A 23,900-nucleotide genomic window follows, 5' to 3' on the forward strand; every position below is an offset into this window, starting at 1 on the left:
AGTACTTGTATGGTTTTTGCATTGTGGAATTGGAATGCATGGTTAAAGTTGATCTATTGGAGTGATTTTAACGGATATAGAACTGCTTTGTCTTGAAATTTTACACTTGACCTGCAAATTTGAATGATTGGTTGATTTTGCAAGATACTTTCTGCATTATGGGAACTGATGACTGAAGTTTCAAAAAATGCTTCTAATGCTGCATGCTCAATTGCACTGACCGTGGTGCTTATTGCTCCTCAATCACATGTTGTTTGTGAAACTATACCTGCTTTCCTTGTTTTGTTATATTTAGTATGCATAAAGTAAGGAAGGTAGTGCAACTTTGTAGATAAAAGAGGGTATCTGGTGTAAGAGCAACAGATAGAGAAGACAGGAAGTAATTATCCCAAAGTGGAAGGGGTGTTGTTGTATGTACTAAGAACTAACAAGGTCAGTGTAGTTATCCCTAGGTTACAAGATTGGAAAGGCTGGTGTTGTTTGTAACTAGTAATGGCTAGAAAAGGTAAGGGCTTAAATTTGATCCTTGGTGCAGTCCTATAATGTTGAGAAAAATCCTTTGTTAAACTACTTTAAAGTTCTATGCAGATATGATCTATGATAAGGATACTATGGATTGCAATGTTTGATCCATTTAGTGCACCCTACCTAATGAGATATGGCTTGGTTGTTGTTGTATTGTCCTGGCTAGAGAAAATTTTGTTTCTTGCAATATCATGCCACAGTTAGTCAATACTATGTAGGATGGAATCAATGTCAACTTTGTGCCAAAGATTTTGCATTACTTGATAAAAGCAATGCTGCGTGTGATTTCACCATAAAATATATAGGTGCTAGACATGAGTAAGTGAGACATCTACTTTGAAGTATCTTCTGCTTTTTTGGGCTTTAAAATGTGGAGAATTCTGAGCTGATTGTGTTTTCATTAGTCATGTCAATCTAGAACTAATCATATTTGTTTTTCATTCTTCTCCAGATTCCTCACCAGCCTATGTGTGATCCTATCTTCACCATTGGCCAAGGTCGTCAGTGCAATTTATGGCTTAAAGATCCAACTGTTGGCAATATTTTGTGCAAGTTGAGCAACATCGAGGTAGAGGTTCCACTTTCCGTTTTGTGCAATTTAAAACAGGCGGCTGAGTTGCTAATGATCTATCTGCTTTGCATTTTGGTTATAGAAAATTAGTCATTTATATGATGCAAAAATTCCATTTCATATATCGGGAGGGAAGAATGATTTGTGTAATTATGTTAGATGGGTAATTACTATTTTAGATTACTGATCATGGTTGTTACTCTACACAGCGTGGAGGTTCACCTGTTGCATTACTGGAAATCACAGGAGGCAAAGGTGCTGTTCAAGTTAATGGTAAGACCTATCGCAAGAATGCACGCCTTATATTAAGTGGAGGTGATGAGGTGGTCTTCGGTTCTTCTGGCAAGCATGCTTATGTATCCTGTTCATATGGTTCCTATGAATTATATATCTGTTTTTGCCTCTTATACTTTGCACCTTCACTTACAATGCTCTATATCATTTTATATAACTGCCTTGTTTCTGTCATTCTTGAAGATATTCTATTGTGTTTTATGCGTTCCTTAGCGTGAATTCAGATCTTTCAGCAGCTCACAAATAATAATGTTGCTACCACTGGCATACCTTCTCCTGTGAGTATTTTAGAAGCTCGGAGTACTCCAGTGAATGGAATGCAAGTTGAAGCTAGATCCGGGGACCCTTCCGCTGTTGCTGGAGCATCAATATTAGCCTCATTATCTAATCTTCATAAAGATTTAGCTCGCCTTCCGCCTGCTGCTAAAGCTGGCAAGAATGTCCAACAAAACACGGATGCTTCATCACTACCTTCTGGCAATGGGGATGGTGTTCGAGACAATGAAGTGAAGGATACCACCAATACCGACGAGCAAACTGGAGCTGTTTCTGCTGAGAAAACTGTTCTTGCATCTTCTGCTATTGGTAATGAAAATCCTAGTGTTGACACCATGGAGGTTGATGCCAATGTGGATACAGATGCTGGGAAGATGGCTGCTGCTGCTACCTGTGAATTAAGGCCGTTGCTGCGCATGCTTGCTGGTTCATATCCTGATTTTGATTTAAGTAGTAGCATTACAAAGATATTGGAGGAGCGAAGGGAATTAAGAGAACTTCTTAAAGATGTTGATACCCCAGCAATATTGGCATCAACCAGGCGGCAAGCTTTTAAGGAGAGTTTACAACAAAGAGTTCTTAGTGCTGACAATATTGATGTCTCATTTGAAAGTTTCCCATACTATCTAAGGTGCATCGTTGCTTCTCGTTATTAACTTTTCTCTCATTTGATTTCCTAATATTTTTTCAATCTTAACTGGATTATAATTTTACTGTGGTCACTTCTTAGATGTTGGCTAACAGCTTGAATAATCTATATTTACTCTTATATTCTTTTATAGCCTGTAGTTGCTGCTTAAAGATAGATGAGATCATAAGAAAATAAATTATGCATTCTTAGCTATGATGTTTCTATTTTTATAGCGACACGACAAAGACCGTTTTGATTGCTTCGACATATATTCATTTGAAGTGTAATGGCTTTGGAAAATTTGCGTCAGACCTCCCCTCAGTGTCCCCACGGATATTGTTATCTGGACCTGCAGGTAGTTCCTTCATTCTTGTTAATGCTTTGTTTTCCCCTTTCTGCAATCAAGAAGTGCTCTCATTATGCGATTCCTGTGTAGGTTCGGATATATATCAGGAGACTCTTGCCAAGGCACTTGCAAAGCATTTTGGTGCGAGGCTACTAATTGTTGATTCTCTTTCACTACCTGGTGTACGTTTTCTCAGATATTCTTTTGCTACTTCTTATTATCTGTTTGTATTGTTGAGATGATTTCTTCCTAAATCGCTGTTAATATAAACAGAATAATAATAGTTTTTGTTATGTGATTGATATTTCAGGGAACTCCATCAAAGGAAGTTGATTCTGCTAAAGAAAGTTCAAAGCCTGAACGACCATCTGTGTTGGCTAAGAGAAGTACACATGCTGCTTCTTTAAAACATAGTAAACCAGCTTCTAGTGTTGATGCTGAAATTGTGGGTGGATCCACAATAAGTTCTCAGGCTATGCTGAAGCAGGAGGTTTCTACTGCTTCATCAAAAGGCACTACTATTAAAACAGGTGTGCGGTTTTGTTGTTAAAAATTGAGCAACTATCTCCAAATTTACTTCCTATTGTACATATTGCATAGCACCTAAAGGTTAACATGAGGCTTAAATAATTTGCAGGTGATCGAGTAAAATTTGTTGGTAACTTCCCTTCTGCTGTCTCGTCAATACAAAATTATTCAAGGTACTTTGTCTGATGGAAGAATTATTCTGAATACAATTTCAGTCAATCTGCATTTGATCTGAACTTGTGGAGAAGAGAGATCTTTTTTATCCCTTTTGTTGAGGAGGCTATAACCAGGTTTGTGATTTATTCTGAATGCATAGTATTGGGGATGTTTGTTTACCTAAGGATTTCAGTTTCCTTTTTTAAATTTCTTGTTTGGTGCACCCCTAGTTGTCCTTATCTAGAAAAACATTTTTTAAATATTTAGTTTAAAATTGTGTTGCGTTTGAAAATTAAGACTTAAGACTTTGCTATGTTGGACAGGGGACCAAGCTATGGCTCCCGCGGAAAGGTTATGCTTGCATTTGAAGATAATGGGTCTTCGAAGATTGGGGTTAGGTTTGATAAATCAATTCCTGATGGCAATGATCTTGGTGGTCTTTGTGAAGATGATCGCGGGTTCTTTTGTTCTGGTATTTCAATCTGCTTTTTTGAACTTATGATCCTTTAGCTACATATTGGCTCTTGTGCATTAAAATTCCATTGGTGATTTATACTGCAGCAAATCATTTGTTGAGAGTAGATGGTTCAGGGGGCGATGACGTTGACAAGATTGCAGTTCAAGAAATCTTTGAGGTGAGCCTGGTTCTATGCTTGTTCCATTGTTTTTCTCGATGCCTGGTGAAATAATGACATCCATTTTGATGTCGTTTACATAGGTTGTTACCAGTCAGAGTCAAAACGGAGCAGTGGTGTTATTCATTAAAGACATAGAGAAGGCAATGGTTGGGTACACCGAGATGTTGAAAATTAAATTTGAAAGCTTGCCACAGAATGTGGTGGTAATTGCCTCTCATACCCAGCTGGACAATCGAAAGGAGAAGGTACACTTTTTTACTATTATATATTTTTGCTGATGTTTGGTTGTATTGACCTCATGTTCAAGAAATCTTGTTTGCTGATTTTATTTCTCTGTCTTCTATGCTTTCAGACACAACCTGGTGGCCTTCTATTTACGAAGTTTGGGAGCAATCAGACTGCACTACTAGATCTTGCTTTTCCGGTAAATAATAGTAACCATTTCGCTTCATATAATTCTTTAAATAATGATGTAATTCTTTCTTGGAAGTTGCCAGTCTTGTCTGGGCTATGCCCTTGAATATTTTTTTTTGTGGCTTTATATATATATATATATATTAGCTGTTTGTCATGGCTCCTTCAGGAATTATTGTTTATTGAACTACTGTAATTTGGTATTTAACTTTGTACAGGATAATTTTGGTAGACTGCATGATAGGAGCAAAGAAACACCCAAAGTAATGAAGCAACTTGGTCGCCTCTTCCCAAACAGAGTGACTATACAGCTGCCTCAGGTATCACCATAGATTAATATTATTGTACGATTTGTTGCGTTGCCATCAACAGTTCATGGATCAGTTCTAATTTGAAACTTGTACAGGATGAGACCTTGCTTTCTGATTGGAAGCAGCAGCTAGAGCGTGATGTTGAGACTATGAAAGCTCAGTCTAATGTTGTCAGCATTCGAACGGTGAGCCTTCCAACATCTTCTGTCCTTTATTTAATATGCCTTTATATATTTATTTTGTTTTGTTTTGCTATTCTCCTTTTCTTGATCGAATTTGTTCAGTGACTAGTATGTTGATTGTCGCTGTACACTAGATGCTCTGGCTTACCAAACGATCTGGATATTTTTTACTTGGTTTTATATAAATACCAAGTGTTATGTGTTACTATTTGTTATACTTACAATGTGATTCCTTTGTTGATATCAGGTTCTCAGCAGAGTTGGATTGGAATGTCCTGACTTGGAGACTGTTTGCATCAAAGATCAAGCCCTAACAACCGAAAGTCAGCATTCTTTTTAACCTTTTCCCCACCATTTTTATTTGAAGCAACTGTAGCATCTAAGTATGGAAATTTCAGATTTGCTGCCAAAATGCTGATTTTATGCTATTGCTCCTTTTACTAGGTGTGGAAAAGATCATTGGTTGGGCAATAAGTTACCAGCTTATGCACTCATCTGAATCCTTATCCAAAGATTCTAAGCTTGTGCTGTCTGCAGAAAGGTGTCATGACTTCTTTCCATCTTGATCCTGCCATCCTAAAATTTTGAGTAATGAGAAATATAACAAAATCTTTTAATTTCTAACCCTTATTCACACTTCATCGGTGCAGCATTAATTATGGGCTGAACATTCTGCATGGCATTCAAAATGAAAACAAGAGCTTAAAGAAATCATTGAAGGTAATTTAACACATTCTGTTGCAAATTTATACATTTTATCATCTTATTGTGCGCAACTTGCTTTGCATTGTAACTTTTCCAAAATATGCGATTGCCTATACTTAGTCTCTCTTGTATTTGTTCTTCCATGTTAGGATGTGGTTACTGAGAATGAATTTGAGAAAAAATTGCTTGGTGATGTTATTCCACCAACCGATATTGGGGTGACATTCGATGATATTGGAGCTTTGGAAAATGTGAAGGACACCTTGAAGGAATTGGTCATGCTTCCTCTTCAGAGGCCGGAATTGTTTTGCAAAGGGCAGCTGACTAAGGTAGAAGATTCTCTTTAGTTGCATCTAATGATTTGTCAAATGCTTTTTTATGTAGATTATGTAATGTCTTCAGCATCTGATACAATTAATTTGTTATTTGTATATTTAGCCTTGCAAAGGAATATTGCTTTTTGGCCCCCCTGGCACAGGAAAAACTATGCTTGCAAAAGCTGTAGCAACCGAAGCTGGAGCGAATTTTATCAACATTTCAATGTCCAGCATTACTTCGAAGGTATTAGAAGTTTTACAAATTGAAACTTCTATGTTCCTTTTGTGCTTAAGCAACACGGTGATATCATTTTTGTTGGTTGCAGTGGTTTGGCGAAGGAGAAAAATATGTCAAAGCAGTCTTTTCACTGGCCAGCAAGATTGCTCCAAGTGTTATTTTCGTCGATGAGGTTAGTATATGCCATGTGTATATTCCGTTGAAATTTTTCTTTCCTTTAGAGTAATTGTTTTATTTCTTTAAATGTGAGCTATCCATGGTTATTTTTTATTTTATTTATGTGTTTGCCAGGTTGATAGTATGTTGGGAAGACGTGAAAATCCAGGTGAGCATGAGGCTATGCGTAAAATGAAGAATGAGTTTATGGTTAATTGGGATGGTCTGCGTACAAAGGATAAAGAACGCATACTTGTTCTCGCTGCTACGAATAGGCCATTTGATCTTGATGAAGCTGTTATTAGGAGGCTTCCACGAAGGTAAACATGTTATTTGTTATGTCAACATCTTTTTCATGTTGATGGTATGTGATCTGTGCTGAACTAACACAAGCTTTCGTAAAAAACTCTGTAGATTGATGGTTAATTTGCCAGATGCTCCAAACAGAGAAAAAATTCTCAAAGTCATTTTAGCAAAGGAAGATTTAGCATCGGACGTTGATTTGGATGCGTTGGCAAATATGACTGATGGATATTCAGGGAGCGATCTAAAGGTTATCTTTCTATCTGTCAATCGCGCCTCCTCTTGGTTTTCAGAGAAGTTATCAGATCTGGTTGTGTAAAATATTCTGATGGTTATGTTTTCAATGACAGAATCTTTGCGTCACAGCGGCTCACTGCCCGATAAGAGAGATCTTGGAGAAGGAGAAGAAGGTAGGCTCTTTTAAAATCTTTGTTGTCTTTCTTCCTTGTTCATAAATTGCTTTAGGCTCTATATTCTTTCACATGACTCGGTTATTTGAATATTTAGAACAACAGTTCTTGATAGCTCAAAAAGGACAATAAGTCTACATGTTTAACAAATTGTACTGGTATTTGACATGCTAATATGAAATTCAATTTTCAGGAGAGAAGTGTAGCACAAGCTGAGAACAAACCTTTGCCGAGATTGTGTAGCAGTGCCGATATTCGACCCTTAAAGATGGAAGATTTTAAATATGCGCATGAGCAGGTATGTTATACGAAATCGGTTACTTGATCTTTCTACAGTGATCACGATCCATCTGGATCATATGTCCTTGGCTTGCAAAGGCTCTTGGCCTGCAAAGGCTATGTTATTTAACGTTTCGTTTATGCATTCATGAAGGTGTGCGCGAGTGTGTCATCGGAATCAAACAATATGAATGAGCTCCTCCAATGGAATGACCTTTACGGAGAAGGCGGCTCGAGAAAAATGAGATCATTGAGCTATTTCATGTGAAAGCCTCTCTGTATAGCTGCACTTCTTGCTTAGGCTAATTCTTCTATCACACCTAAATGGTGGAGCAAGGTCAGTGACCAGTTGTAATGGAATTTTCCATCATTTTGGTCCTGCCCCCTTTTGTATTATATCATAGGTTTTGTTCTTTATTTTTTGCTTTCATCCCTCATCACCATTCTCTATTTTACCTATTCAAATTTTTTCATACTTAATTAGAATTATTTGACAATTTTCATTGGAGATAAAGCTTTACTTTTAGGTCCCTTTGCTGATCCAACTCTTCTCTCTTCCCCTTGTTCTTCCTCCCTAAAGGCTTTGTGGGGTGTTCTGTTTGTACATAGCAAACTTTTTTTTTTCTTTTAAGGAATAAAGTTCTTATTTTTCATGATACTTGTGGTTTGAAGTGTGAAACTCCAATCCCCCAATGCAGAATCAAACACTAATCATTGTGCCTTGTGCTTATTCTTATGCAAATCCATGATGAAGGGTGAATATGATTTTTTTCTTCAATATTATTGGTGTAAAGCCAAATGCAAAATCAGACACTAATAATAGTGCATTATGCTTATTATTTTGCAAATCCATGATGGAAGGTGAATGTGGTGTTCTTCAATTTGATTTGAATGTTCTCAATCTCTGTTCCTTGAGTGGATTTAGTGGCATGTGGTATAAATATATTATACGATTCTTTCTGTTTTGAAAGGTAAATATTAAGAATTAGTTAAGGCGCTTGCTAAGGATATACTAAAGATAGTTTTTATATAAACAATTTTTGCTGTGGACTTGCTATGTAAGCTGGTTTTCCTTCATCATAGAAATTTGTGACTGATGAAACATGATGCTTGATTCCATTATTCTTGATATATTGATATCCCCATGTTACATTGAAAAAAGAAGTGTTTTTTCTACACTACTCGAAGAGTGAGATCTCAAAAAATGTGTCATCTCAACACAACTCATACTGAATTGTACAAGACTAAACTCTGTTATAATTTGTATAACGAAACCGAGATGGGTTGGTCGAGTGTTAGCTTACTAATCTATTTAACCAAGTGTTGAGGGTTCAAACTTCATCTTGCATATGGAACAATTCTTTGGCCGGTGGCAAATTCTTAAATAGAGTTTAGATTTGGAATTCGCAATGGATTAGCTTTTGACTTGGCAGGTTGGAGAATACTATAGGAAATTAAAAAATAATTTGTATAATGAAATTGGTTATTTGTGTTGTTTAAGTGTTTAACTAGTATTTTCAATTGTTAGAAAAAAGGATGTATGTCAATATAAAATTTAGAATAATTGATTTGATGGTTATTTTTTGTGTATAAAAATATTTTTAAAATTACGTGTATTATCACATACCATTAAAAAATAGATATAATTAAATAAATATGTAAAAATTATATTATTATTTTATCAAAATTAATTTAAAAAAAAGGGGTGATCAAAATGAATAGAAGACTGATGGATCCTAGATAGCAATTGGCACATGGGATGGGAGGTGGCATAATACTATAAATTCCAAAACAATGATTGGTTTACATCACTGTATCAAAGAAAAAAGAAGCAAGTCTTAGAGGACCAACCGTTCCTAGTTATGAATGTCCCTTCAAAACGGAGCATACCAAATCCTCAATAATGCAACAATACAATTACAGCTATATCCACACAAAAAATCCTTATTTTATTTTATTTAATTTGATCATGCCAAATGCAAAAATACTAATATAAAATAAACCATGTTTTTGGTACTTTAGTTTTTAAAATACTTAAGAATTTGAGTACTTTAAACTTTCATATATAAATATATAAATACCGTGTGAAAACTATTAAAGATGTGAGAGTTATAAATATCTAGCATTCCATCAAAAAATGTTACATATATACACGTTATATACAAAAAATGTTAACTATAAGCTAGAGTTTTATTGTTACCAAAATAATTTACCAAAAAGTTACAGGTAAAAGTAAAAGTTTATCCCTATTATGTAACTATTTCCTTACGCTTACCAGGTTAAATTTATAAGTTGTATTTACTTATGTTCATTTATACATGTCACTTTTTAGTAAATGGTCTTAAGTTTAAATCTTATAAATCACAAGTTTTTTTATTTTAATAAATACCTATATAAAATAAAGATACCTTTAAAAAAGAAATATGAATTAAGGTTTGTTTGGGTGAGCTTTAAAAAAAATCTTTTTTCGAGTTATCTTTTTTTAAAAGATCTTATGAAAAAGTAAAAGATGTTTGGATATCTCATACAATTTTTTTTTTATCTATCAATTATGTTTGGGTATAACAATATAAAAGTACTTTTTTATTTATTTATTACATGAAAAATATTTTAAAAAAAAGATGTAAATTACAGCTTCTCAAAAAAATATATTTTTTTATTTTTCTAGTACTTTTATTTTTACTACTAGAAATTTGTCAAACACGCTAAAAAATAAAAAAGATCTTTTTTCATTGAAAAAATATCTTTTTTTATCAAGATAATGACACCCAAACAAACACTAAATTAGCTCACAAATCACAATACTAAAAAAAAATTATACACACAAAGTCAGTGAAGTTAAATGCTAATGGACTTCAGAAAAATTAAGAAATATAGCACTTCTTAATCTCTAAAGTTTAAATTTTTATTTTTTTATTTTTTTTTTTTACCAAAGATAGAGAGACTCGAACTTGGGACCTAAAATAATATAAAATAATTAAAATATTTTAAATTTATATTATTTAAAATTCATTAATTATTAATTAAATAAAATAAGTTAAAATTTTTTTTATCTTATTAACTTTTTTTTTTATCTTATTAACTTTTTTTTTTTTAAATCTTACTATCATACCTTTAAACAACACGTATAAATACATTGTTAACTAACTTTGATGGCTACCAATTTTGAAATTCAACACGTGAATGTGAGAGCTGAAAGAGAAGCCAGCGTAGAGAGAGAAGAAGAAGAAAGAAGATGGAGGATTCTTTCATGTCTCACCGTTCAACGTTCCTTCTTCCACCGCAGAATAAAGACAACACCTCTTCTGTAACTAACTATGCTCTCGTCATTCTCAATCAGCGCCTTCCTACCTACGCACCTCTTCTTTGGGACCACGGTACTCTCTCTCTCTTTCTCTCTCTCTTCTTATTCCATTGTCGTTTTGTTTGTGTTTCTTTATTTCTGTGTCGTTTTGCGTGCTACAGCGAAGCTGAGAGTGTGTGCTGACGGTGGTGCCAATCGCCTGTTCGATGAAATGACTCAGCTTTTGCATTCTGAACAGCCATCTCTTCTTCAATCCAGGTTTCCCTTTTTTTTTTTCCAAAATTTTTTGCTTGCATGAGTGTTTTGTTCAATTCAGAAAAGAGGGTATCCGAATTCAGAATCAAAATTGAAAATTGTAACTTTTTTATTTTTTTTCATGACACTTGCTTGCTCCAAAATAGTTAGGTACTTATTCTTCCTTTAAAGTGAGGTTTTATGTTCAGAGTCTTGTTAGTAACTTTGAGAGTTAAAAATGGAAATAAAAGTGGAGTATTGATTTTTAAGAAAAATGGAAAATTGTAACCTTGTTTTGTCCTTTTATGTACTTCTGGCTACTGTGTCACTATTTTATTGGGGTAATAATTTCATTTTCTAACTATTTGTATTTGGATGTAGTCATCAGTTCTATTCTAAGTGGTTTTTTGAGGTGTTTTGTTATATATTCTTTAGTTGGAGATTTAGGTTGCTGAGTTTTATATAGGTACAAGCCTGATGTAATCAAAGGTGACATGGATTCAATCCGGACAGAAGTACTCGAATATTATAAAAAGCTGGTATTTTGCTCTGTCTATTTGTTCTATTCTGCATTGGTCTTTTTGCCTTAGCTTTTATATGCATGTGAAGTAGTGGAATATGGTTTTAATGGTTCAACAAATTCCCATTTAAATTGGTCCTACTTATTACTTCCTTATATGTGATCTTTCCATAAATCATTCCAAGGGTCTTATGTTTGTATCCTGTCTGCAGGGAACTAAGATAATAGATGAATCTCACGATCAGGATACCACAGATTTACACAAATGTATATCGTACATACTTGACCAAACACCAGATATTGATAAATCAAAAGTAAGTTGCTCATCTGGTTATACTTTTTTTTTTATACTTTTTAATGGTGCTTGGTGATTTTTCTGTTGCCAAATCGATAAGCAACTATTGCAATAATTGAGACTTATTAATTTTATGGGATTAGTCCAGCTGAGCACTCTTGACTTTTTCCCCACTTTTCCACTTGACATAATCACAGCTTTGCATTCTTGTTACCGGAGCACTTGGCGGGCGATTTGATCATGAAATGGGAAACATCAATGTTCTATGCCGTTTCTCTAACACTCGGATTGTCCTTCTGTCTGAGGATTGCCTCATTCACCTTCTTCCACAGAGTCACTGTCATAAGATCTTTGTTCAATCTTCCATTGAGGGTCCACATTGCGGACTGATTCCCATTGGAATGCCATCTGCGAAGTCTACAACCACCGGCCTCCGGTGGGACCTTAGTAAGTATATTGTCGTAATCATCAATACTCTTCCATGGTTTCTGCCTGATGACATGCTGCCACAAAAGTCCGATTCTTCTATAGTCAATTCAAATTACTAGATTAGGTGGACTTTGCATATCCTGTATTTCTTGTGAATAACTTAATAAACACATACTGTATCTAACTTAAAGCAATCGGGCAGTTGTTGTCCACTTGTCCTTAAAGGCAGATCCTGAATGCAAACTTTGTGAATAAAATGGATTGGTATGGGGAGCTAACTTGGTTTTTTAAACCAGATATATGTAGTTAGTGTTAGGGTGTGTCTTGTTTTAACACATGTAAATGGTGATTCTACAACTAAAATTTTTTTATATAATTGCAAAAGCTGGAAACTTTTTTATGAGAAGCTATTATTATCAGTTTCCACTTAATGGCATATATATTTGTTTCAAGTTGGATTAATCTATCTGGATTAGTTTTGAAATTTTATCCAAATTTGTGTAAATGCAAAAACAGCAAATATAGTATAAATTTGATTTTTTGTTGTTGGATACTTAGATATGGCTGTGATGGTTCTGATTAATTAATATAGTCTTTTTTAATCACTGTTGTTAACTTGTTTGATAGTGGAAGCAGATGATAACTAACTAATATCTTATTTTGTCTATTTCAGATAACACAGAGATGAGATTTGGTGGCTTAGTAAGCACATCAAATATAGTAAAAGGAGATATAGTGACAGTTCAGTCTGATTCAGATCTTCTTTGGACCATTTCCATCAAGAGGAAACCCTAGTCAATGTTACTCATTCCCCTGAAGCCAATTACACTTATATGAGCAGAGAAAATTCATGGATGAATTTTCTGACAAGCATAGAGATGAGTATTTACCAAGATGCCAAGGGGCATTGGGCATGTACTACTAATTAATGAGCATTATGGAAGCGGGCAATGTACTAAAGAAGATGAAGCAACTTTAGGTTGCCTTCTGATTTTCCACTTCAAGCTGTAAGTTTATTAAGCTATCAAATGTTAATTTCCATTCATTTGTGTCAATACCATTATTTTAGAAATTTGATCACTTTATATAAGGTCATTCAACTTTGTTTCATAACGGATTAATCCGATTTGATAGTTGATACAAATATACACGGGCATTAAGTATGCCACTTTTTGTTTTTGATATTAGTGTGGCAACGGTGTTCTTTTAAAATGTGGACTCTTGGGGTGTTATTATAAAACGTGGAACCGTTTAATTAGAGAAGTAGAGGTTTAATTAGAGAAGTAGATATCAGACTGTCCAATTTGTAGAGGTACAGGAATCGGATCGTCCGATTTGTGTTAAAAAAATTAAAAATTGAGGTACAGAAATTGGATTTTTCAATTTGTGCACTTTTCACAATTTTAAAAAACATAAAAAATTAAGATATTAGGGTATATCACTACTTTTGTTTTCATATCCAAAAAATAAGCCTTAAGTATGCTTTGAATATTAGTGAATACTAAGATAAAATAAAAAATGAGGAAAAATTCAAAATTTTCAAACAAATTTCAAGTAAGATATTTTGTCAATAAAATTTTCGATTATGTTATGTGTACACCAAAATCAATTAACAAAGTTAGCTATCAATATAAAATACATGTTGAAATACAAATACACATTAAAAATAAATTAAATAACATATTTATTATTTGAAATTTTTTTGTAAAATTTTATTACTTGAAAAGATTAAAAATATTTTTTTATTAAAATATTATATTTATACAAAATATTATTCACAAAATAAAGTATCCTATATTTGTATATATGTACAATAAATATATTTGTATATATGTAAATGTGTTATGTGTCGTTGGGTTAACTCTAACTTGTATAACGAAACATGTCCAGATCGTAATTTAAATATAGTTGTATTTTACTCTTTAGGTATTGTTAGATATTTTCTTTTAAAAAGATAGAATCATAATGTGATTAATCTAGTCAGGTTAACTAAAGAATAAATCTTTTATTCGGTCTCATAAATTTTAATGTTGAATAATCTTGTGTTTCGCTATTTTCTTTTTCCATTATAATTGAAGTCATCAAACATATAAACTATTAGATAAAATAGGTTAGGATTTAAGAATGATTAATATATAATATAACTCGTCATTTTTTTAATTACTATAAAAGTAGACATATTAGTCATTCAAATTTGTATATATAAAGTAATCAATTTGTTAACAATAGTTTTTTAATGATAGTTTTAATAAAAGAGAGATTTGATAGCAAATATGAATACGTTTCGGAATAAATAGAACAGTGTAATGTTATTGAAAATTAACTTGTTATTAAAAATTTAAAAAATAAAATATAAAATATTCTAAATGTATATTTCTAAATTTTAAATTTTAAATTTGAATTATTTATATAAAATTTATTTAATTAATTAATTAATAAAAAATGTTTAACTATGAATCCATTTTGATAATTATCAAAACCAAATAAGATAATTTTGTGTTATTTTTTGCTCTTTTTAAAAGTTTTGTACAAATTGATGAATATAAGATAATGAATGAGCTAAACCTAAACAAAGCATTCAAATATGTCTTTAGATTTTTTGCATTTAGTACAAGTTTGTCAAATACTTTCTTAAAAAAAATATCAGTTGAACTGTCTTAGTCAACTAAAGTTCTGTGCAGGTTGATGTTTACTAGGATAATTGTGATTATTACTAGATCGTCATAATAGGATAATACACTTCTAGCATCTATTTTAATGAAAGTGATCTTAGATAGATGAAGGGTCTTGCTTCCTAACTCCGACCTAGAATACCTCTTTCAGGTGTCTTTTTTGGAGAGATTTTTTAGACTTCTACTTGTAAACTCTCCTGCAATCATATGGCTGTGATGCTTAGTAGTTTTCTAGGTTTATTCAATCCTTCTTTTTTTAATCTTTTAATCTTTTCTGAATGTCTTGTATTTCCTGTATGACTTATTAGTTTCCATATATTTATCAAATTTGTCATCTTGTGTAAGCTTTTCAATAACATTTTTTAAGATCATAACAATCATTAATGTGATAGTCATAAATACAATGATATTTGTAATATTCTGACTTGTCTCTTTTCTTGTTTTGGATAATTCGTAGAGGTGGTAACTTTTCAACTACTAGACAAATATCTTTATAAACTTTACCTGAAGACATTCTTAACAAAATGTAAAAGTAGTGCCTCTTTGTCTTATTAGTATAGTCTTCGTTCTTTATTTGTTCTTCCTTTTTATCAATCTAGCCGGCCTCTTTGTTTTGATGAGGCTTTTTTAGTTGGTCAGTTTTTTTTACATTAATGTATTTTTCTGTCATTTTTTGGACCTCGTGAAGAGAGGTTAGATGTTTCTGTTAAATTAGTTATAAGAAGGGTGCATCTTTGATACTGTTTACTAATTCAATTATGGCTACTTCTGTTGGTACTTGGTAGGATCTAGATTTTTAGGCAAACTTTATTGAACAATTTCATATAGGTTCTAAGGGGCTCCTTAGATTCCTATTTTATCCCTAGTAAACTTGGAACATGCTTAATTTTGTCTTTTGAATGAAAAAAATGGGTAAAAAAATTTTTGGCCAAGTCATCGAAACATGTTACCGCTTTTGGAAATAGATTGTCAAACCATTTTATGGTTGCTTTGATTAATGTGGTCGAGAATACCTTACACTTAGTTACATCAAACGCATCTGCTAAATACATACAACTCTTAAAATTGCTGAGATGGTGTCGGAGATCAGTTGTACCATTGTAAAGGTCTATGTCAAGGCTCTTGAAGTTTTTGGAGACTTTAGCGCGCATGATTTTTTTGAAAAAGAATCACTCCCAAAGAAAATTGGATCCTTTTTTTCTCGATCTCTTTGCAGTTGCAGCTCATATTCTTGCTGTCGTTCTAACTCGATTTCTAATTATTCGAATAGTCCTTGGTGCCATGAATATAATGAGGGTCATAATCTTTGCAGCATTTCTTTGAAAACTATAAATCTGAAAAAGCTCATTCTTTGTCCTCCTTGCTCCTATTTATCTCTTTCATCAGCAAAATCTTTATCTTTTTCAAAATGTCAAGGTAAAAAAAAGTGTTCGATCATAATTGTAGTGATCTTTACGTTGTGATCCTGAGTCAGATGCCGTACATCCGTCTCTTGGATGAACGTTTGTTATGGTTGATGGTTGATCTCCAGGTTTTCGGCAACGACGACAGTCTTTTGAACATAACAAAATTTTAAAAAATTGCAATTGGAAAATACTTTAAGATTGATGAATAATGAGGTATTTATAAAAAGAAATGATCACTTAGTCATCACTCTTAAATTTATTCGCTAGAAATAATGGATAGTTTCTTCTTTAGCCTTTGGGAAGTTTTTTTTTTGTTTTCCACGATATCCCCCAACTCGACAGGCCAAGTACTAATCCATCGCGATACTGAGCTCCATTTAAAGGTTTGCCACTAGCCAATGGGTTGCTACATGCACAAGGCGTTATTCGAACTCTTGATACTTGTTTAAATGGACTAGTAAACTAACCATTAGACCAACCCAACTTGGTTTAGCCTTTGAAAAGTTATCCTATGAAATAGTAGTTGAACTCTTAAGTATCTGAAGTAAAGAATGACAAGCCAGGTCAGACACAAATCGAGCGTGGATATCAAATAGATTAACCCATGTAGTTTTGGGATTGACCTTTTTGAATTTGAACCGCTTTAACCTTTGAGGCCCACTAAAAATAGACTAGCTCTTTTTGGATTATGACTTCAATTATTTAGACCACAGTATGAATAAGTCTCATGTCTATTTTATTATTTTCCTCAATTTCCCCGTCACTCACTCAGGTTTCATTCCCGCTGCAATTTTGGCGGCAAATGTTGAAGGAGCTTCATGCAACTGGAACATCGTCATCAATGGCGGATGAGCCGCAACTCATCAAGCCCATAGGGAAGTCCGTCGTGCACAGAATCTGCGCCGGCCAAGTCATCCTCGACCTCTCCTCCGCCGTCAAGGAGCTCGTTGAGAACAGCCTCGACGCCGGCGCCACCGCCGTCGAGATAGTTCTCAAGGACTTCGGCGAAGATTCTTTCCAGGTCATCGATAATGGTTCCGGCATTTCCCCAAACAATTTCAAGGTGACAAGCTGCTTTTTGGTCTGGAGGTTTTGGGAGCTAGGGTTTTAAATGAAATTGAATTAGCCTTCGGATTGGATTCTAATGTGAAATGATAATTCAAACTTAACTAATCCTGAAAATTAACATTTTCCCATCATGTTAATACTTTTTTTTTTTGGAGATAGATTACTGCAAATCGTTAGTCGAAAGGTGGTAAATTCTTTCAATACTGCTAGCCTTTCTATGTATGCAAATTTCGAGTTTTAAAGAGAGTAGCAAGGTGCCATGGTACTCTATGAAAAACAAGATTAAAGGATTGTGAGGAGCTAAATATTCTAAATATGGCAAATGCGTTAACTTTTGATAAAGCTAACGTTTTGTATGCATGTAACTTTTCAAGTGAAGGATTATGAGTTGTTTTGGATTTGAAGTAAGCTAATTTCAATGTACATGTTTAATGGTTGCAGGTTCTTGCTTTGAAGCATCATACTTCAAAATTGGCAGATTTTCCTGATCTTGAGTCTTTGACTACTTTTGGATTCAGAGGTGAGGCACTGAGTTCGCTATGTGCTTTGGGGAATTTGAGCGTCGAGACAAGAACGAAGAATGAGACAGTTGCAACGCACTTGACTTTTGACCATTCCGGTCTGTTAGTTGCTGAGAAGAAGACTGCTCGCCAAGTTGGAACCACTGTCACAGTTAAGAAGTTGTTCTCGAATCTTCCAGTTCGAAGCAAGGAATTTAGCCGTAACATACGCAAGGAATATGGCAAGCTGGTTTCTCTGTTGAATGTAAGTTTCTGTTTTCTGTGCGAAAAGAGTTGAAACAAACTTCAATTCATTTTCTTTTTATAAAGTCACTTATTTACTGAAAATAAATAAAACTTGGGTGGTGTTTGGCTTGTCATCTATTTTCATTTCTTAACTCGGCTAAAAACAAACCAAAAATACTGCTAGAGAACTACTTTAAGGATCTAGTAAGTATTAACTAGTGTGGTCGAATTAAAGGCACCAAGGCTAAAAACTGTAATGGTTAGGTGAAGTTTTCTGGTTGAGGTGAGACATGCTTTTAGCTTCTATTGTTAACTATAAAAAACTTAAAATGTTCGGTCATCTAACTTTCATGCCCTTTGTTCCTTTTCATGCTTTTGGATTTTCTGTATAGTTTATATCTCCAGATTTCCTTCCATGTTTTGCTTGCCACGTTTTTCTTGATTCATTGAGTTTACTAATATGGTCTACTTCTAACAAGTACTCTTCAGGCATATGCCCTTATTGCAAAAGGCGTTCGCTTTGTCTGCACCAATACAACTGGGAAAAATGTAAGGTCTGTGGTGCTTAAGACACAAGGAAGTAACTCTCTTAAAGATAACATCATCACAGTGCTTGGCATGAATACTTTCAGCTGCTTAGAACCATTGACAATATGTATATCAGATGGTTGCAAAGTTGATGGTTTCATCTCTAGGCCTGGGCAGGGTAGTGGACGGAATTTGGGAGATAGGCAGTATCTTTTTGTGAATGGTAGACCGGTGGATATGCCTAAAATCAGCAAACTTGTCAACGAGTTATATAAAGGTGCAAACCCTAAACAATATCCCATTGCAATATTGAATTTTACCATTCCTACAAGAGCATATGATGTCAATGTAACTCCTGATAAAAGAAAAATATTTTTTTCTAAAGAAAGTGCCATACTGCAAGCCCTGCGAGAGGGATTACAACAAACTTATTCTCCAAGTAATGTCTCTTATTCTGTTAATAAAGTTGAGAAGCCGGATGGCAAAGAAGACTGCATTGAGTTGGGTTCTTCTCATAGGAAATCTCTTATCATAACAAAACCGTCATCTCCAAATAGTAGTCTTCCTGAGGAAGAACATAATATTGATTGTGATGATGATGGTACTTCCCAGGATGGGCACAAGGAGAAGAATAATACTGAGTGCAACAATGATAAAATTTCTAATGATGAGTGTGAGGCTAGGCATATTACCGATTCCAACAATTTTGCTCAATCTGTTAGTGGTGGTCAGGGGTCTCATGTTGAAGCACTGAAAATTCCTAACACTGATAGAAGTATAGTGCGCCAAGAATTTACCCTCAGAGCACACATCTCTTTAAAGGATGACAAGAGTAGAAGACAGTTGACACACACTGGTAGTATTATGCCTGATCAAGTTGCGGATGTCTCAAGTCGAGTTGAGAGTGGGACCACTTCTAACAAATATTCGGCCAACCAATCAAGATATGTTCAGTCAACTCTTAACAAATTTGTTTCTGTGAATAAAAGAAGTCATGATGACATCATTACAGCCTTATCTGAAGTACCTGTTCTTAGAAATAAAGCTCCTCAGTGTCACCTCAGGACTGCAAATGCTGAAACAAATGACTCTATTCCTAGATCTGTTTATTTTGACCAAATTGATGGAAATGCTAAGGAGATTGAGATTGACTCTTTGCAGAAACTTAATCCTGATGACGTCATGCACAAAAGTGAAAATTCTGTTAGAGGTGACTGTACTGACGGAGTGTGTAAAATGGTATGTGGGTTTGCAGTCAAATTTCCAGCATTGCTCCAATTTCGTATGTCTAGACTTTTTAGTTCTTGAAGAATAGTATGCATGTGATACTATATATTGATATTGATGTAGAAATTTCTATTTGGAGCACTTACGTTGAAGTTTCCTGATATATACTCCACACAGTATTAATGTCTTTGCCTCATATTCATTATGCATTTTTATGCTGCTTTGTCTAGGGGGAAGTTCTTTACTTTGATTGCTTTCTTTCTTTCCAATAAAATTTCTATTCTTATCCAATAAGAAAGGTAAAGATATAAGTAACTGAAAATAAAATTTTGTGATTCTCTTTTGATGTGATATTCATATATGCATGTGCTGATTTACAGGAATTAGATCAAGAGAATAATAAAGCTGAAAAAGCACCAATAGCTCCTTCTAGCTATGATTTGATCAAGACTACAGATCATACTTTAAACTCAGATCCTCCATTATGTTCAGCTTCTGTACGGTTAGATTCTTCTAAGTCTTCTCCTAAGAAGTTGTTCTCCAGCCTGCAATTTTCCTTTCAGGACATTAAGAAAAAGAGAGAGAAGAGGCTTGCTATGTTGCAATCCAGTGAATATAGATGCAGAAAAAATAGCAGCAAAAGGTAGAATGGTGGTATCCTTGTATGAAATATTAAGCTAATCTTGTACTGACTGTGTCTCATAATTATTCTAGTTGCTATGCCGCTGCAACTTTAGAGCTTTCACAACCAGAAATTGAAGATCAGAAAGAAAGGGTTTTAGCTGCAGCAACTATTGAGTTGGAAAGATTTTTCAAGAAGGAAGACTTCAGTAGAATGAAGGTTGTTTGTCTTTTCTTTCTAGGAGGCTTGTCTTTTATTATACCAATCGATGATGTCATTAATTTAAAGGGTTTTGCCAAACGCACTTGTTTGGATTACTAAAGTAGAAATTTTGTATGCTTTTAATGTCAAAATCTTATTTTATTCCTATAAAAAGCTTTTCTAGTTTAGTATTCTTAACAACTGCTCTTAGAAAACTTGTCAGTAAAACCATTTCTTAAATGTGCTAGTGGGTTTTTTTTTTGGCTGTTTTCTATCTTCTAACTAGTGAAGTTTAACTGCTTGTTAAGTTTTTCCCACGATATTCGACCCAAGTCATTTTTGTATTTGGAGCATAAAGGGCTGCATGTCTATCCTGACCATGGCAAAATTACATTTATTCTTCAGCTGCTCAGCCATACAAGCACTCTCAGATTAAATATATAATGTAGTTATTGATGATGTCTTGGACGTAATGCTTTGATAGGTGATCGGCCAATTCAATCTTGGATTTATCATAGCTAAATTGGATCAAGATTTATTTATTGTAGACCAGGTAATTTCTAAACCCTTTTTTTACCTTCAAATTGTTGAATCTGCTGTTCTTCGCATCCCCTTGAATGGTAAATCTTATGTTGATGATTCTTTTGCTATAATCGAAATTTCACTTTAGAAATCATAGTTTGTAATGAAAGCTTATTTTCAGCATGCTGCTGATGAGAAATACAATTTTGAGCGTCTCTCACAGTCAACCATCTTGAACCAGCAGCCTTTACTTAGGTGAGGAGTGTGAAGGTGATTTTAAAGTTAGAGAGTTTGATTCGGGTTGAAATATCATTTTTCAAGCACTACTTCTGCGAATGTGACTGAGGATATATTTCTTCACGTACACTACTCAGATTCCACAAAATAGAGTACTGTATTTCTTCTCTGTTCATTATCTAAATTTTTCCAAGGTCTGAACCACTTTGTCACTATGTAGGCCAATCAAATTGGAGCTATCCCCTGAAGAAGAAATAGTTGCTACAATGCATATGGACATAATCAGGTATAAATTGTCATGTTGATTCAATGATGATAAGCTGATTTTACTTCCTTCAGGTTTTTGTCAGAAGCCATAATTCATTAATAGAATCCTGATATCAATCCTGCATTAAACAGATTATGCTTTCAGTTTAATATAGCCAGTCTTGCTGCTCTATTGTCTCTTACCACCTACTCATTTAATTTTGATTGTCACGAGTTGCTGATGGAGTTGAGCTTTAGAAAAATTGTTTTGGTATTCTCTCATCAGTTACTCATTTTCAGGAAGAATGGCTTTACTTTGATAGAAGATCTAAATGCACCACCTGGCTGCCGTTATAAATTAAAGTCCATCCCTTTCAGTAAAAATATAGCCTTTGGAGTTGAAGGTAGGTTCTTTGGATTTTTTTTTTTTTGGATTTTAACCATGTCTATTGATTTATACGTTCGAAGGTAGGTCAAGGAAGCCTCAGCCCTAAAATCCTGTGTGCATTTGATATGTGATTCTCAGTCTGTGATATCATGATCATCATAATACTGTACTGATATTAGGAGATGGTTCATCCCAATCTGGAAATTTTTGCCTAATTAAAATGGCTTAAATTGATACTTGATTCAATTTGAGGGCATTTCTTCTTGTGCATACGTATTCTTTTTAGAGATTTCGATTAATCACAGTGAATTATATACTCTATGACATGATTTATAGACTGCATTTATTATTACTATTATTATTTTCATAGATAAAAAGAAAACAAAACAGAAAAATAAGGATAATGTTACTTGAGGTGATAACTGATAAGTGTTTTTTCCCAACAGATGTGAAGGAGCTGATTTCTACCCTGTCTGATGATCACGGGGAATGTGACATTGTTGGTAGTTATAAAATGGATACATCAGATTCTCTTTGCCCGTCAAGAGTTCGCGCAATGTTGGCATCGCGTGCTTGTCGATCATCAATCATGATTGGTGATTCACTTGGAAGAAATGAAATGCAGAAGGTACTAATAAGTGTTATTTTAGGCACTGCCCCTTCCTCTTCATGAAAAATTCACAAGCACACATTGGAGTAGCATGAGTAGGTTTAATGGGACACCAAATCAAAACAAAATAGAACTTTCAAATCTTTTCACACTGACAAACCGAGTCTGAATCTTGTAATAACTGTTTTTTCAGATACTTGAGCATTTGGCTGAGCTGAAATCTCCATGGAATTGTCCCCATGGCCGGCCAACGATGCGGCATCTAGTCGACTTGACAACAGTTCATAAAAGGTCAGAAGTCAGAACTGAAAATGCAGACTTAACAATGGACTGAATCTCTAAACTCCCATTGCCATATTGGTTTAGTTCAGGGAGTTATGTAACTTATTTTTTGTACAAAATACTTGTTTACTAATCTTTACTGTAAAATTTAATGAGGGGTCTATCTCGAGTTTTTTTTTTCTTTTTCTTTTTCTTTTTGACATTAGCATGCTTGATGCTGTGCTTCTTAGTTCTTTGATGATAGTTTCTGCAGTAGCTGCATAACTTCTCAATTGGCATCTGTAAATGTTATGTTAGCTCTTCTGGCTTCTTTAAATCAAGCCGAGAGTTTATACAAACTAGAATGAGACCACCCATGCGCGGGACGGGACGGTAAATTAATGATAATATATAATAAATATTAAAAATTGTTATATTTTGTAGAATTAAATTAAATGTATAAATTAAAGTTAAATTTAAAAGGTATTTTATTTAAAATAATTTGTAATACAGAAGATTTGAATGTTAGAGTTGTACAAAGTGATATATATTTTATTTGGTGATTTGATTTTTGCATTTGTTTTATTTGATGGATTTGGTCTTTTTATGTGACGCTCGTTCTCTTTTTTTTGTATTGGTGGTTGTTAGAGTTGTTGCTTTCTTCTTTCTATCGTAGGTTCTCTGAAAAACATGTTCTTTATGAACTGTTAAGTTGTATGCACTTTTTATTATGTTGTTTGTTTCATCTTTGCATGTTGTAATGGGTATTGAGATTCAGTGTTTTTTGTTGGAACAAATGTCTTGGTAACACTGTGTTGTTGACAACTTTTTTTGAAGTTAAAATCATTTACTTTAACTTTTAAATATAAGTGTAAGGTTGCACAAACTTTTCAATTGGGGTGGTGCTTCAATGTCATTACTTTTCTGGAATGTTATTAGATTCGAAACAGTTGTGCCCAAAAATTTTTTTTCTTTGCCATCAAATAGTACAAAAATTATTGTAATACTTTGATCTGAAATAAGTATTGAGTTAGTAATTAATAATTTGATAGATGAGATTATGAAAATTATATATAGAGTTACCATATTGTTGGATATTGTGGT

General features: G+C 33.9%; 3 protein-coding genes across 4 annotated transcripts in view; all 3 read left to right on the forward strand.

Moving 5' to 3' along the window:
* The window catches only part of LOC107475930 (uncharacterized), a 9,088-nt gene extending 1,030 nt beyond the window's left edge, over positions 1 to 8,058 (forward strand). Inside the window, exons 4-27 of the mRNA XM_016095612.3 lie at positions 977 to 1,093; positions 1,306 to 1,452; positions 1,615 to 2,297; positions 2,531 to 2,652; positions 2,734 to 2,825; positions 2,954 to 3,173; positions 3,281 to 3,344; positions 3,651 to 3,799; positions 3,889 to 3,962; positions 4,046 to 4,210; positions 4,318 to 4,389; positions 4,598 to 4,699; positions 4,786 to 4,875; positions 5,120 to 5,195; positions 5,317 to 5,413; positions 5,523 to 5,592; positions 5,727 to 5,906; positions 6,016 to 6,138; positions 6,221 to 6,304; positions 6,424 to 6,608; positions 6,703 to 6,841; positions 6,942 to 7,001; positions 7,195 to 7,299; positions 7,435 to 8,058. Coding sequence (XP_015951098.1) covers positions 977 to 1,093; positions 1,306 to 1,452; positions 1,615 to 2,297; positions 2,531 to 2,652; positions 2,734 to 2,825; positions 2,954 to 3,173; positions 3,281 to 3,344; positions 3,651 to 3,799; positions 3,889 to 3,962; positions 4,046 to 4,210; positions 4,318 to 4,389; positions 4,598 to 4,699; positions 4,786 to 4,875; positions 5,120 to 5,195; positions 5,317 to 5,413; positions 5,523 to 5,592; positions 5,727 to 5,906; positions 6,016 to 6,138; positions 6,221 to 6,304; positions 6,424 to 6,608; positions 6,703 to 6,841; positions 6,942 to 7,001; positions 7,195 to 7,299; positions 7,435 to 7,548 — 3,330 coding nt within the window. The 3' untranslated portion in view covers positions 7,549 to 8,058. The remainder of the gene's footprint in view (positions 1 to 976; positions 1,094 to 1,305; positions 1,453 to 1,614; positions 2,298 to 2,530; positions 2,653 to 2,733; positions 2,826 to 2,953; positions 3,174 to 3,280; positions 3,345 to 3,650; positions 3,800 to 3,888; positions 3,963 to 4,045; positions 4,211 to 4,317; positions 4,390 to 4,597; positions 4,700 to 4,785; positions 4,876 to 5,119; positions 5,196 to 5,316; positions 5,414 to 5,522; positions 5,593 to 5,726; positions 5,907 to 6,015; positions 6,139 to 6,220; positions 6,305 to 6,423; positions 6,609 to 6,702; positions 6,842 to 6,941; positions 7,002 to 7,194; positions 7,300 to 7,434) is intronic.
* Positions 8,059 to 10,455: 2,397 nt separating this feature from the next.
* Positions 10,456 to 13,103, forward strand: LOC107475931 (thiamine pyrophosphokinase 1). The gene is made up of 6 exons (XM_016095614.3): positions 10,456 to 10,657; positions 10,746 to 10,842; positions 11,285 to 11,357; positions 11,551 to 11,652; positions 11,831 to 12,080; positions 12,736 to 13,103. Exons 1-6 carry the CDS (start codon positions 10,516 to 10,518, stop codon positions 12,855 to 12,857), a joined length of 786 nt encoding a protein of 261 aa, XP_015951100.1. The 5' UTR covers positions 10,456 to 10,515; the 3' UTR covers positions 12,858 to 13,103.
* A 3,765-nt stretch (positions 13,104 to 16,868) lies between these two features.
* On the forward strand, positions 16,869 to 23,200 carry LOC107475932 (DNA mismatch repair protein PMS1). 2 transcript variants are annotated; one of them, XM_021135991.2, is made up of 12 exons: positions 16,869 to 17,203; positions 17,650 to 17,973; positions 18,444 to 18,759; positions 18,868 to 19,721; positions 20,090 to 20,352; positions 20,424 to 20,550; positions 21,017 to 21,085; positions 21,236 to 21,309; positions 21,512 to 21,577; positions 21,838 to 21,941; positions 22,372 to 22,553; positions 22,729 to 23,200. In XM_021135991.2, exons 1-12 carry the CDS (start codon positions 16,943 to 16,945, stop codon positions 22,867 to 22,869), a joined length of 2,781 nt encoding a protein of 926 aa, XP_020991650.2. In that variant the 5' UTR covers positions 16,869 to 16,942; the 3' UTR covers positions 22,870 to 23,200. The 2 variants fall into 2 exon arrangements, with proteins under 2 accessions (XP_020991650.2, XP_015951101.3); XM_016095615.3 differs by having other exon boundaries at positions 18,444 to 19,721.
* Positions 23,201 to 23,900: the final 700 nt, after the last annotated feature.

Source organism: Arachis duranensis, chromosome 2 (assembly GCF_000817695.3).
Source record: "Arachis duranensis cultivar V14167 chromosome 2, aradu.V14167.gnm2.J7QH, whole genome shotgun sequence".
In the NCBI taxonomy this organism is placed as follows: domain Eukaryota; kingdom Viridiplantae; phylum Streptophyta; class Magnoliopsida; order Fabales; family Fabaceae; genus Arachis; species Arachis duranensis.